The sequence below is a fragment of the Helianthus annuus genome, chromosome 3 (genome assembly GCF_002127325.2).
Source record: "Helianthus annuus cultivar XRQ/B chromosome 3, HanXRQr2.0-SUNRISE, whole genome shotgun sequence".
Classification (NCBI taxonomy): domain Eukaryota; kingdom Viridiplantae; phylum Streptophyta; class Magnoliopsida; order Asterales; family Asteraceae; genus Helianthus; species Helianthus annuus.
The window spans coordinates 4,504,975-4,520,074 of NC_035435.2; the positions used below are offsets into that span (position 1 = coordinate 4,504,975).

At 35.2% G+C, this 15,100-nt stretch overlaps 2 protein-coding genes across 2 annotated transcripts; one reads left to right on the forward strand and one right to left on the reverse strand.

Annotated features, from left to right (window-relative positions):
• Window positions 1–2,769: 2,769 nt before the first annotated feature.
• LOC110928521 (profilin-2) lies at window positions 2,770–6,043 on the forward strand. Its single transcript, XM_022171532.2, has 4 exons — window positions 2,770–3,035; window positions 4,232–4,369; window positions 4,946–5,088; window positions 5,802–6,043. The coding sequence occupies exons 1-3, from the start codon at window positions 2,913–2,915 to the stop codon at window positions 5,078–5,080; spliced, it is 396 nt and encodes a 131-aa protein (XP_022027224.1). The 5' UTR covers window positions 2,770–2,912; the 3' UTR covers window positions 5,081–5,088; window positions 5,802–6,043.
• A 468-nt stretch (window positions 6,044–6,511) lies between these two features.
• LOC110928520 (glucan endo-1,3-beta-glucosidase 13) lies at window positions 6,512–10,424 on the reverse strand. Its single transcript, XM_022171531.2, has 4 exons — window positions 10,149–10,424; window positions 7,556–8,830; window positions 6,973–7,003; window positions 6,512–6,865 (listed from the first exon to the last, which is right to left on the reverse strand). The coding sequence occupies exons 1-4, from the start codon at window positions 10,201–10,203 to the stop codon at window positions 6,703–6,705; spliced, it is 1,524 nt and encodes a 507-aa protein (XP_022027223.1). The 5' UTR covers window positions 10,204–10,424; the 3' UTR covers window positions 6,512–6,702.
• Window positions 10,425–15,100: the final 4,676 nt, after the last annotated feature.

Consider the following 15,100-nt stretch of genomic DNA (forward strand, 5'->3'; position numbering starts at 1 on the left):
GGACCAAGTCTGCAATTTTTGAAAACCACAGGGACCAACCAAGCATTTAACTCTTTATTAAAATCTTACTATATAATAAAAGAAACCACTTTTGGGACATTTGTCATTATATTAGGCTATCTCTTATAGATAATTATTATTTTAGTTTAATATTATTTGGTTTAATAAGATAACCCTTCTACTAAATATTATTAGTTTAATATCTTATAGATAATTATTATTTAGTTTAATCTCTTTTTTCATTTATAATATTATTTATTTGAATTAATTATATTTGAACGTTTTGTTTAGTTTGATATCAAATAGATTTTATAGTTGATTACATAGTTAGTCCCTGTGGTTTGCACAAAATAACTTACTTAGATACTAATAGTTTAAAATCACCTTCTAGGGTATTAACTTTTAATTTTGTAACGTTTGGAGGTATTAATTTCTAGGGTATTAACATAGTTAGTCCCTGTGGTTTGCACAAAATAACAAACTTAGGTACTAATGGAATGTGATTTTAAACCTACAAATAACGTTAATACCTCCAAACGTTACAAAATGAAAAGTTAATACTCTAAAATGTTATTTTAAACTATTAGTACCTAAGTATATTATTTTGTGCAAATCACAGGGACTAACTATGTAATTAACTCTAGATTTTACGAAACTTAAAATAAAAATAACTAATATTATTTATCATTTATATATTTACAGAGTTTTAAATAAAGAATTAAATTTATTGAGACTTCATTAACAAATTTTGCATCAACAGAATAATCTATTTTTATCACGAAAACCAAACTTTGTATTAATATATTAAATATTTTTATTTTCACTATACAAAATTACATTTACTCAACCCATGTAATACATGGGGTTTTTTAAGATATAACTTTTTATTATTTGATATATAAAATTAGATTTATTGAATTCATACAATACACGGGTTTTTTAAGGATATATATATATATTTTTTATTTAGTACAGAAAATTACACTTATTCAAACCGTGTAATGCGCATATTTATAAAGATGTAAATTTTTTTTATTATTTGGTAAACAATATTACATTTATTCAACCCGTGTAATACACGTGGTTTTAAAGATATAACTTTTTTATTTGGTATATAAAACTACATTTATTCAACCCGTACAATATGGTTCTTATAGATATAATTTTTTATAATTTAATATATAAAATTATATTTATTTAACCCGTGCAATAAATGAGGTTTTTCAGGATATATTGTTTAATTATTTAGTATATAAAATTTATTTATTCAACCCGTGTAATACACGGGGTTATTACCTAGTATAAGTATATATTACATAATAAAAATAATTATATGTAATAACGGTAAAATAATTCAATGGTATTTTGAATATAAACCTACAGGGTAGGGCTAGATAGAAAACCCTATATATATAAAAAACCCGAGAAAACCCAAGCTCCCGACATTTTTTTTTTTGAAAAAAATAACACATGTAATATACATGTTTTTAAGACTTTTGGGCCAAAAAAATCAAAAAAGCGCCGAAGGGATATTTAAAAAAAAAAAACAAGTTTCAGCAATTTTCAGCGAAATTATGTTTTTTTTGCTTAACACGTGTTAGGAGCTGAAATTTGTTTATTTTTTTTAAAAAAATCCCTTCGGCGCTTTTTTGTTTTTTTTGGCCCAAAACACTCTAAAACATGTATATTACATGTGTAATTTTTTTCAAAAAAAAAAATGTCGGGAGGTTGGGTAAAAATGGCTTCCCATTTGGGTTTCCAGAGTTTTCTAAGAATTTTAGGGTTTTTTATCTAGCATTATCCTAAACCTACATATATATTCGCTTTGAGTACAAGTTTATAACGACGTAGCTTCGAGCTTTCAAAATATATTGTCATTAAGTGCGTTTTTCTACGTTTAAATTTTGAAACACAACCCATCGTAACGCTCCACTAAAAAATGTTATCCCGCCACTTAGTGTGAAAATAACAGTTGAAATATATTTAACAAGTAATAAAAGAGTCAGACACAAAATTTAGATACATAGCTTTAACTAAGTTTGAGCTCAACTTGACTCATTTACACCTTCAAATACTAGTTTTATCTTAGTTTGAGCTCGACTTGACTACCCTAGTAGTGAAATCCATCTTAAGACATATCTTAAGAGTTGAATGTTTATGGTTATAATGAAGTGTCAAAGTTAGGGGTGCAAACGAGCCGAGCTACTTGCGAGCTACTCGAGCTCGGCTTGAAAAAAAACTCGAACGAGTCGAGCTTAAACGAGCTCGAGCTCGAGCTCGAGCCCGAGCCTAAAAAACAAGCTCGCTTAGTAAACGAGCCCGAGCTTCGCTTATCGAGCTCGAGCCGGCTCGCGAGCCTAAACGAGCTTTCTATTTATATATTTTTTATTAATATATTAAACATATATTTATATAATAATAATTACCATTTATATAAATATAAAAAATAACTTAATTATTTGTATAATAATAATTATAATTAATATAAATTAATTAATAAATACTAAACGAGTCGAGCCCGAGCCGAGCTCGAGCTTGAAAAATTACCTTCGAGCCGAGCTTGAGCTTTAGAAATAAAGCTCGAATTGAGCCGAGCTCCAGCTCGAGCTTTCATATGTTAAACGAGCTCGAGCTCGGGCTCGGCTCGGCTCGTTTGCACCCCTAGTCAAAGTGATATACATGAAAAATAAAAATAATTTTAAAATACTTAAAAACAAAAATATCACAATTAGTTGTAAAACAAAGCGATAATCATTGGATCTTTATTCTGAAATTAATAAGTGCACACCACATCTTGCTTATTTCAACGCTATATCTCTCTCTCTCTCATCAATCACATTCAACAGCAACAAACACTCAATCAAATCTCACAGAAATTTCCGGAAGATCAAATCTCGCGATAATCGGATAACATGTCGTGGCAAGCGTACGTCGATGACCACTTGATGTGCGAGATTGAAGGCAACCACCTCACTGCTGCCGCTATTATCGGTCATGACGGCACCGTTTGGGCTCAATCCGCTAATTTCCCTCCGGTTTACACTCTATTTATCACTTTCTGTAACCTAATTTTGTTCACCGATTGATTTGTTTGTGTTAATTAGGTCATTTGTGCTTTAATTGAGTTGTTTAAGTCCGATTGTTGTTGATTTAGGTCATTTATGCTTCAATTGATCTGTTTAAGTTTGATTGTTGTTGATTTAGATTCGGATCTGATCCGTATCGTTACGTACTTGCGTTTCAGTTCAGATTCGTTTAGGTTTTCGAGGAGTTGATATGTTGATCTGGATTTACGATATACGATTGATGATTTGTTGATTGCGATCGGTTTGTGGTGTCGGTTTTGACTTAATGCTTGCTTGTTTTGATGATTTGATCTGATTTTGTTTGTTTAGTGATAGATAGATCATAGATATGAACTTGATTTTATTTTTGATTTTGTGAAGGATGTACAGTTTCAGATCTGTGTAAGGTTGAACGAAAAAAAGAAAAAAAAACTTTACAGTTGATTTTGATAGAGCTGTGAACAACTTATTGAGTGATGAAAATATTAAATGGTGACATGCATGATAACATGAGTTGGATGCTTGGAGTCTTTATTTGAGGATTGGAAGGAATTTTGTTAAAACTTTTTATCAGTTTATTTTGTTCCGGTATACAGTAAGCCGTGTTGAGGATGTCTGGATTGCTTATCGCGATGGTAAAGGGGGTTTAGGATTGTTTATTAAACCATTTTATCAGCTTATTGCGTTTCGATATCCAGTAAAAAGTTTCGAGGGTGTTTGGATTGCTTATCTTACTGTTCATCTTGCTATTTGTGACTGAAGTAGACATCAGTTTTGAATAAGCAGTTTGAAGCTTGGTTCAGAAAAGTGTGAGGTGCTCATAGTTGAGTGTGTGTCAACACGAAGCATGAGAAATGCTAAGGAAGCTAAAGTGGAGTGCTTATTTTATATATGTGGCTTGGTCAAGTTAAAAGCTTTAGAAAAATACCAAATAAAAAAAAAATAAACAGAAACTTGGATATATCAGCTAATGCTTATGATTTATGAAGAAATATTTCTACAATTCTCTCTCAGTTACCAAATTAAGAAAACTACCAATCGATATTGTTCGTTTTCATTGTTAAACAACTGTTGACGCTTAAATTTGCAGTTTATTAGCTTATTTCTGCCTTTCTAACAGCGGCTCTTTGTTGAACTAACGTTAATTGATTTGTCTAACGTGGCAGGTAAAGCCAGAGGAAATAACCGCTATCATTAACGACTTCAATGAGCCTGGCACACTGGCTCCAACTGGCTTACACCTTGGTGGGACCAAGTATATGGTGATTCAAGGCGAGGCAGGAGCCGTTATTCGAGGCAAAAAGGTAAGTGTTTGTAGTTTTTGGATGTGTTTCGGAATTTGAATTATTTGGTTTTTTTATCATGTTAATAGTGGTACTGCTGGTGGTTAATTTAGTATATACATTTCATACTGGATTTATTTTTAATTTGCACTTATGAGTATGTGTAGTAGATGTGGCAATTTCGATCCATTTACTTACGAATGGTCTCATTGTGTTTATCTCAACTGGTATATAAAAAATAGCTAGAAGGTGGATGGTCAAATGGGTTAAAGTTGCTCGAAGTCTACCGCTTAATGAATATAATCTCCAAAATTCTTTAATTCATATATTTGGATTGTTATTGATATTGTTTTTGTGATAGTGATTACCAACTTAATTATGTATAAGAAAGTAGAAAAAATAGAAGTGTTTGTATGTCTAATTCGATCCGCTTTGACCCGTTACCCAACTCGCTCATTTTAACATCTTGTCACACTTATTTCACTTTGTTTCTTTTCTCAACTGTAAGCTAACACAATTAGCTGTTCATGTAGGATAATTACTCTAATCAAGTAACTGGTTTGTTGTGCATTAATTTTTAATTTGTTTTTCCAACAGGGAGCTGGAGGTGTTACGGTTAAGAAGACCGGAATGGCTATAATTATTGGCATCTACGATGAGCCTATGGCTCCAGGCCAATGTAACATGATCGTTGAAAGGCTTGGTGACTACCTCCTTGATCAGGGTTTTTAATTTGCTTGGTATGTTCCGTATTTAACTTCTACATTAACTTTTCATACAATTGCATTGCATGTGTCGGGTTCTTTTATCTGTTTTGGACGACCTCATAGCTAGTTTAAAAACTACTGTAAATATATATATATATATATATATATATATATATATATATAAAGGTTAACATACAAAAAGCCTTATCATACATCACGTAGGAGACAATGATAACCGTTGGATCAGGGTATAATCACGCATGGGACCACATAATCACGCATGGGACTATAATCACGCACGTTCTATGATAATAACGCACGTTATATTTTTTGTCATGTATGAAGTACATTATACTTTCTCTCTCTCTCTATATATATATATATATATATATATATATGACTAATATAAAACGAAATAGACAACTACTTTATTTTTTCTGTGGATTTACAATGTTAACAAAATATGTAGTATGAACTATGAAGTGATAAATTAACAAGTAAATGAGATTTTGGAAGTGAAAAGAATGAAAACCGGTCAACAACCCTGTCAGGTTGGCCGGTTCAACTGGTCCAACTAGCACAAATAACTTGTAATGTTTTGACCAAGACCCGTTACCCAAATTTCCGACCCACTCGTTCTGTCAATCACCAATTTCTTTTCGGCTTCTTAAGTTTTAGTGTTGGAAAGAACAACCAGTTGCTATGATTCGATGCAACTAACGAGCATGATTCATAAACATTTGCAGGTAATTTGATATGGTGTGACAGTATATCAAGATTGGTCAATCTTTTGGTGGTGTTACCCTCATGATTTAGTGTGATACTTGTTGTGTTTCTTGAATTGTTTTGATGGATGTTTCAAATGCTCTCATCATCATCATAATATCTTTGTGTACGTTTTTAACTTTTTGTTAGCTTACTACTTTTCTCTTTTTGTACCATTTCAAGTCGGTCGGTCTTTGGTATTGAAATTGTTTATTTATTTATTTATCTCTAGCTTGATTCGGCGATGTTTAAAAACCGTGAGGCGGGCTGAGGTTCCCAGAACTGAGAGAGCATAACCTACGCAAGCGGCAGATACAATAACAACCATACCTAGTACAATTTTACACATAGCCTAAGCTCCAAAGTTGAAGGCAAACAGAAAAAATCCAACTTAAACATACATAGCTATTAAGAAAACAATATCGGGAAATTGGTGAAAACGTATAGAAGAGATAGATGGCACATCATATAAACTACGCGAGACATATTTGTTAGAACTAACTTGATGGCTTAACTGCGAAGGCAGGTTACGCATTCTAACGTTGTGTGTATATATGGACTTTATTTGTCACGACTAAACGTAAAAAGTTGGTTAAACCGCTCAAGTATTGTGTTTGCATACCCCCTTCGCAACGCTTGATATATTTCGTCAAATGATTCTTGATCCTATCATAAAGTAATCATTTCCATGGATATAAAAACCGAGCTTTCAATACAACAACGCTAAATAAACATGCAGTTCTCACATTCGATTCATTTTCATGATACATGTTTACAACATTTGTCTACTACCCTTATCTTACAAAACTAGGTAATATTTAACATCATGCTAGTGACATGGCTACCATAAAATGGCAACATACATACTCGAACACGGTCTCTTTAGACATTGGTCGAGAGAGATTGAATCATCACGAATACAATTACAAGTAGAAAGCAATGATAATTCGGAAGTGAAAACCTTCTTTGCCCTGAAGAGTTCGAATGTGCATTTGCATGCGAATTTGCAGTGATGTTACTTGCAGCAGTTATGTTATTGTTACTCCTGTGATAAGTTGGTAACAAAATTTTAGTTAAAGTACATGAAAAATAAAATGAAAAAATTAAAAGAAAATAATCGATGAATTGAAAGCGTTTAAGAGTTTTACATACCCGGCTGTCATGTACAAGCAATTGTCGTAACCTGTCCAAAAATGATCAAGATTAGTTAGGGGTGTTCATAAACCGTTGAAACCGACTTAATCATCTAAACCGAAGCAAGTCGAGCAGTTTGAGATTTATTTGTGAATAAAATGTCAGTTTTGTCCCTAAGGTTTGGCCATTTGTGCGACTTTGGTCTAAAGGTTTGTTTTTTCGCATTTGGATCCAAAAGGTTTGAAGTCTTGCCATTTTTATCCAGCTTGTTAACTCCATCCATTTTCTCCGTTAAGTCAGGGGTATTTCCGTCTTATTTGTTAACTTAAAAGGCAATTCGGTCTTTTTCACTTTATGTACAAGCATGTAGCATAAAAAAAATAAATAAAAAAATACAAGTATTCAAAAGACCGAATTGCCCTTTAAGTTAACAAAAAAGACAAACATACCCCTGACTTAACAAAGAAAAATGGATGGAGAGTTAACGAGCCGGATGAAAATGCAAAATTTCAAACCTTTTGGATCCTGATGCAGAAAAAACAAACCTTTGGACAAAAACCGCAAACCTCATGAACAAAAGCAATCACAAAACCTTACATACTTGGATTCTTATCGGTTTTGACGCCCGTTCCTCCAAAGCTACAAGCGATATCAGTAGCACCATTTTGCTGATAATAACTATTAAAAACATACGAAGCATGCGACACCAAACTATCAGGCTCGAAACAGGGCTGACTGGGCTGGACCGGTGAACAATCCACATTCCCAGACCCGCAAGCCCAATCCAGCCCATTTCTCAAATCATCCTCCGAAGCATTCGGGTCAGCAACACACCACGAAACACCATTCAAACTAGTCAAATTCCCCCCATTATTCACATCAACCGTACCTTTTCCGGTAAAATCGACGTTATAAACACTCGTTTGATCCGGATAATACAAGCCCCAGTTCCTTTCAGAGTCCAACCCGGGCTTTCGGTTCTCGTTAAACAACGAAAAGATGTAAACGTCCAGTGCTTCACCGGGCCTAGCTGGCGTACCCGTGTTGTTGATGACATGGCGGATCAAATTCGTGTTGTACGTCTGCGCGTTTTCAGGCGTTGCAGCGGTTTCTTTCGGGGAGCCTTTAGAGGGCCAGCCCGTTTCGGTCACTTTGACTTCTATCGTGTTGAAGTTTAGGCCCGTTAGCGCATAGTAAATCGAATCGATCTGCGCGTCAAACATGTTCATGTATAGTAAACCCGTGTTAGGGTCGATGACTTCCGATGACGACTCGAAAAGCGCGTAGTCTAACGAGACGTTATTTGATGAATCGCGGTACGCATAATATGGGTACACGTTGACCAAAAACGGCGAGTGTTTGTCCGCGAGAAACTCGAGTAACGGTCGTAAAAACCCGGCGTGTTTACTGTCGAACGCACCGGCTGATGGCGGGTACGACCGCGATAACACGCCTAACGAGTGTGTCGTCGAGACTTTGATCTTACGGTGCAAACCCGCCTTTCGAAGCGCGTTGTACACATTCGTCATGGCGGGAACCACCATCGATGAGATGTTACCCGTGGCTTCGGTTACTTCGGCTCCGACGGTAATGTAGGTGATACGGGTGGCGGGGTAGTACGGGACGATGCTGTTACGAAGCCACGTATCGGCGTTTGATTGGAACTGGGAAAACGGTAGGAGGTCGGAGTTTGGGATTCCGATCATGAGGTCGATTCCGGTGTTGGCGAAGGCTTTGAGGATTTGGATGTTGGAATCGTATATTCGGACCGAATTGATGTTTTGGTTCTTGATGAGGTCTACTGCTTTGTCCGGGGTTGGAAGATCGTCTGCGTTTCTTCCGTAGCAGATTCCGATTGTGCTTCCGTTGCAGATTCCTTGCAATGATTTAAAAAAAAAAATGTTGTTAAATGGGTCGTGTTCACAGGTTGACAGGTCAGCCCCGAGACAAACCCGAAATCGTGTTAGATGCATTAACCTGAACACGATAGTGTTAAAAAAAACACGAATACACATTTAAAAAAATAGACGTTTAGCTAAATGTGTCGAACTGAGACCAACCCAACCGACCAAACTCAAATACGCGAATTTCAGGTTAGGTTCGTGTCATAAACAAGAACCCAACTATGATCATTTGCCTCTAGGGTTCTTCTAACATAGAGATTGATGCACTAAAACAACACACTTGCAGAGATACAGCACAAAGAACACAATGTCTTTAACCCAAAGAATTTTTTAAAAAAAATAGACGGGTTAAATCGGTAAACTTGGGGTGGAAACGAGTCGAGCTTGAGCTCGTTTAACTTACGAAAGCTCGAGCTCGGCTCAATTCGAGCTTTATAGCTCAAGCTCGTAGGTAGCTTTTGAAACTCGAGCTTGGCTCAGGCTCGGCTCGATTCGAGCTTTGTTTCTAAAGCTCGAGCTCGTAGGTAGCTTTTGAATCTCGAGTTTGGCTCGTTTTTTATTTATAGTTAGTTTTTATTAATTTTAATTATTATTTTATATAAAATTTAGTTATTTTATATAATTTAATAAATAATAACTATTAATATTTAAATACATATATAATATATATTAATGAAAAATTTAATAAATTGCGAGCCGGCTCAAGCTCGATAAGCAAAGCTCATGCTCGTAACTCGTTTATTAAACTAGCTTGTTTTTAGGCTCGGGCTCGAGCTCGTTTGAACTTTTTTCGAGCCGAACTCGAGTATCTCAGCTCGTTTGCAGCCCTAGCCGCCCTAGGTAAGCGTCTCAAGGGTGTAAACGAGACGGAACGGCTCAAGAGCTACATCTGATCGGATTGGTAAAAAGCTCACGAGTCTAAATAAGCCTAAACAAATTTTATATTACTTTTATAAATAATACACCTGCTATGGCGAGCCAAGCTTTGACTCATTTAAGCTATCGAGGCGAGCTCGAGCCGAGCTTTTAGCTCATTTAAAATTGTTCTCAAATTACCAAGCTCGACCTCAAAATAGTAGGCTCAAACCGAGCTTTATAAAAACATGACGAGCCGAGCTCAAACAACTCGTCTACACCCCTATCCTGTCATGTCAACTTAGACACGCCCTGTTTAGCTAAACGTGTTAGTTTGTTCAGCTCAAAACTCACCCGAATCTGTGTGGACCAAACACTACAAAAACTGGTTCAAACATTTCCACAAACACATAATGTGCATATAACAAAACATACCGAAAACCATCAGAACAACAGAAGTAGCAAAGATCAGTCGAAACCCACGAGCCATTCTACTCAAAACTCCAATTGCAAGACTCTTCTGTTTTCAAAAAGACTACACAAAGTGAACCTCGAGAAATACTATGTAACGTCTCTGTTTCTCTCTCACACAGAAACACACACTGGTTCGAAGCTTTTTGCAGCTCGATAATGGCGTCAAGAGTGTGTGGGTGGGTACTGGGTGTCAGCACAAACGGGACAATTTGGCAGGAAACAGTATAAAGGAAAGTTTTTTTTATTTTTTTTTCGGGAATGACAAAAATCAAGACCCGGATTTCAAAGAAGTTTATAAGCTGGAATTGATTAAGTTGTTTTGAATCCAAACGTCTGATTGAAATGCACTGGTCGCGTTCTTTGTGTCACGTGACGGAAGCTTACAAAGCTGAAATAAATACGGACAGTTCAGGTGAAATAATTCTATGGCTTTTTACATATTTCTTAAGACTATCGATGTCATAAAATCTTTTTAGAGGCATTATACGACATGTGTCGTGCTACGTTATACAGGGGTTTTATAGAATGTTATATCATTAAAGGTCGTAGTGATAAAGCTTCTACCTCATCACTACTCAATTAATTAATTTTCAATTTTTTAATCAATTTCTAACTTTTTAAAATTAAAACTATTCCATTAAATAAAAAAACATTACAATAAAATTAATTTCTAACTTTTTAAAATTAAAACTATTCCATTAAATAAAAAAACATTACAATAAAATTAAAAAAAACACATTAAAATAAAATTTAAAAAAAAAAACATTACACTAAAAAAAACAATACATCTATTCTTCGTCTTCATCGCCGTTCTCTCATTCTTCCTCTTTGTTTTCTCCAGCGTCCAAACCTACGTCTTCAAAGTTCCCGGCTTCGAATTCCTCAACTTCTTCTTCCTCGGAATCTTCTTCGTCGTCACCATCGTGTCGAATTGAGTGAATCGCCCAAGTATACTCGACCAGATCCGCCTTTAACGCGTTATGTATATCCTTAGATTGCAATAGTTGAGCATTTACGATTCTCTCTTCCATTGTTGTTTGGGTTCCTTCAACTACATCTTCCGGAATATAGTTTTGGCATATCGATTTTCCATCATCCTCTGTGATCATATTATGCATAATGATGCAAGCATACATGGTCATTCATATTCTATCCTTATGCCACATACGACAAGGATTTCTGATAAAATGTCATCGTTGTTGTAGAACCCCAAAGCAACTCTTATATTTGTAGAAGGTCATTCCAAGTGGGATTTCTCAAATAACGTTTTTCATATAACTGGCATATACCTAAAATTTAATTTAATATATAAAAATTTTACTAGTGATAAATAAAAGTAAATAAATAAAAGTGATTAAAAAATACCATAGCAAAATTGTTCCACGCAATCTCGTGTTGTTTTCTCCCCCATCTTCAAGTACTCGTCGTTGATGTCGTACATGTTTCCGTAGGCTAGTATGTGTAAAGCAGAAGTGACCTTTTGAATTGAGGTGAACCCTAAATATCCTCGCACATCCATTCTTTACTTAAAGAAATCATACTTAGCTTCCAAATCATTATTAATGCGCAAAAATAACCTTTGGCTCATCCGAAACCGTCGTCTAAACACATTGGGTCCATGAACCGGTGTGGGATCAAAATAGTCTTTCATCAAACGCTCGTTCGCGGCTTCACGATCTCGCAAGATATAGGTGCGCCTCAAAATGGGGCGTGGAGGAGAAGGCCGAACGTGTTCCATTGCTTGTATCAAGAGAGTACATGCACTCGTAACCGCTTCTTCCTCCTCCGCGATTTCTTCGGGTGAAATAAATCTTCGGTAAATATCAGTGAACGAATCTTCCGATGGGGAACCCATTTTTTTAGAATAAAGTGGGAGTAGTTTCTATACTTTTATAAAAAAATATAGAGAAGAATGGAATGAGATGTGATAAATTGTAAAAAAAATGGGAGATGTGGGATGTATTTATAGATTGGAAATTGAAAAGAAACAATTTTTTTTTTTAAATTTATGTAACACCTCGTAAAATCATGTCCAATGATATGTTGCGAAAAATCAAAAACTTTGAATGCGAAAGGACTAAAAGTGTTAACAGGCTTAAACTAAGCCTCTGAATAACGTTACACGGTATTCATATTCACAAATGAGCCACTTGTTGATCGAGAGTAGCCGTTTGCGTAATTATTTGAAAGTTTGCGCGACGAAGGGTTAAAAATGTCAACATGTTAATTCTTACCCCTGAGTGACCTTTTAACAAACCGAGAGCTTCATGATGTGTGTTTATACTCTCGCGGATATCTAATATTGGCCATCTAAGGCTTTTACGCCTATAAGTGACGTTACACGCAACTTTGCAAGTTTAAGGGGTTAAAAGCGTCAATATGTTTAATTATACCTTTGAATGACCTTTTAACGAACCCGAAGTATTATGAAGTGCAATTATACTCATGAGAATGCTTAATATGGATTGCACAAGGCTTCAATGCTATTAAACGATATTACGCGCAAGTTTACGCGTTAGAGGGCCCAAAAGCGTCTAAAACTATGCCTTTGAGAAGTCATTTAAGCAAACTGGAGCATCGTGTTATTCGATCATACTCTCGGGAATGCCTAACATGTGTTACGTAAGGCTTGGATATCATTAAACGATACTACGCACCTTTATGTGCGTTAGAAGGACTAGAAATGACAACGTACGAATCTATGCCTTTGAGTGACCTCCTAAACAAAACGGGAACTCAGTTATGCTCAGTCATACTCCCGGGCGTGCCTAAGATCGGTCACTAATGATAATTGAACCTTATATTAACATAATATTATATATATGAAAGTTATGTGCGTGGAAGGGTTAAAATCGTCAACGAGAGATACTGGTGTCTTCGGGTGATCTTTTGACGAACCCGGAGCTTTACGGTGTTTGTTATACTTCCGTGAATCCCTAAAACCTATCTCGAAGATCATTGCGCCAATTATAAAACTTAAAATGGCTTTAGAGGGGCTTAATATGTCAAGGATGAAAGTTATAAGGTTAAGGGGCCAAAATGTCAAGTTTTAGAACTTATTTGCTGCAACTTTGAGGGGTCGCGCTGCGCGACGCCCTCCCCCTCATGCCGTCGCGCGACGCGACGGTGTCATCTAGGCAGAATCCTTTGGCAGTTGTCCTTCTTCTTCCTTGATCACCAAACAAACCACCCTAGCTCTTGTATTTCGAAACCAATGGCTCTTTAATGGTTGCAGAAACCTGGTAATACACTTGGAATGATCTCTAATGATCCTAGACACTTGTCATGATCCAAACAAATCTCAAAATCTATAAATAGGCCAAGGAATTCTCATTTCAACCTGCTATCTCTCAATTCTAAGAGGATCCTGAACATTTTGGGAACATCCTTCTGTCCCTAGGACCTTATGTAAGTGTCCTTTCGTGACAAGTTTATTTTATTTGGCGTTTAAAGCTAGAAAGTCAAGCGTTTAGGACGAACGCTTTGACTTTTAGCTAGACCATAAATGGTCAAGCCATTGTTCGCTACGAACATGGCTATGTGATCGTAATTAGGTAGGTGATAAACCCTCAAAAGGGCACCTCCTAATTATCACGTTTACTTAGTTAATTGTCGGGTCAAAGTAATTAAAATAAAAGTCAAACGAGTCAGTTTTTAAATAAAATTCATAACTGATAATGTAGAAGCTATAAAATCATTTTTGTCACTTTAGTAACTTGGTAAATATTAATTGAACATGTCTAGGCATGTTCAACCCGACAATTCTGAGTTTAGGCTCGGTTCGCAACCGAAAGTCGCAAAAATTGACTTTTGCTTTGACTTTCAGTTCTGACCCGATTTAGCTTAGTTTCTTTATGCCTTAAGGTTCCTTTGTGACCATATTATATGTAAGCATAACCCTCTGAGGTTATACTACATGGTCCCATAGAAATCATAGTTCATTGCATGTTTCCGTTAAAAGCTTAAATTTAACTATTATGCCCTTATATTATAAAAACGAGATTTTTGAAAATGTGAGAGGGCAAAAAGCTTTATTACTGATATATAAGCATGTCATAAAAATTTGACATTAGTTTCTGGTCTCAAACAAAAGATATGCAAGATATCGTAAAATGAAACTTTTTATTAATTAAATCGCATTTTTAGCATAAATCATATTTAAACCTAATTTTTGGCACCAAACTTGCTACCCACTGTTATGATATAAATTTTAGGGATTTTTGGAATTTTTGGTCAAATTTTATACTGACCATAACATAGAGTTCTTGTGTAAATTCGGTAATTGACGATAATGCCCTTTTCATTAATAAAATGAGTTTTACATATCATTTACATGCCAAACCTTTTCCTACTGATGTTATATATTAAATAAAATATTTTAAGTATTCAAGACTGATCAAAACTTCAGAATTTTATAAACATCTCAAAAATCGTCAATTATCGACTTTTACGCTAATTAGGCGCATGGTATGGTTTAAAACCATATTTAACGCCTAAGACTTGTTACCTACTGATTTTATAAATTAATTTTTATACTTTAACAGTAAGTATAAGTTTTGAACTCATAATTCCAAATTTGACCTTAAAAGCATATGTGAAATGACCAAAATGCCCCTACGGTGCATATTTTGGCCATAAATGATAAACCTCACGTATGTATGATATCTTACTGATGTAACTTGATAAACTAAATATTTTTACTAAATATTTTAGACCAGAACCTCAGTTTGCTATTAAACCTCTTTAAATAAATTTTAAAATGACCAAATTACCCTTTCAGGGCTTAAATTGGTTTTAAAATCGTTTTAGGCATAATTGAAGATATCTTACGGATATCACAACATATTTTAAGCATAATAACTTATGGAACTTGTACATGACTCATTCGGTTACCCGTTATGCATATACGCGTT

Bases quoted from the DNA above. Each gene is read 5' to 3' on its own strand.
- LOC110928520 (XM_022171531.2), bottom strand. From the start codon at position 10,203: ATGGCTCGTGGGTTTCGACTGATCTTTGCTACTTCTGTTGTTCTGATG. The intron at 8,831-10,148 runs GTATGTTTTGTT...AATCATTGCAAG, and splicing joins TGTTGTTCTGATGGTTTTCG to GAATCTGCAACGGAAGCACA. The intron at 7,004-7,555 runs GTATGTAAGGTT...ATTTTTGGACAG, and splicing joins CAAAACCGATAAGAATCCAA to GTTACGACAATTGCTTGTAC.
- LOC110928521 (XM_022171532.2), top strand. From the start codon at position 2,913: ATGTCGTGGCAAGCGTACGTCGATGACCACTTGATGTGCGAGATTGAA. The intron at 3,036-4,231 runs GTTTACACTCTA...CTAACGTGGCAG, and splicing joins AATCCGCTAATTTCCCTCCG to GTAAAGCCAGAGGAAATAAC. The intron at 4,370-4,945 runs GTAAGTGTTTGT...TTTTTCCAACAG, and splicing joins CCGTTATTCGAGGCAAAAAG to GGAGCTGGAGGTGTTACGGT.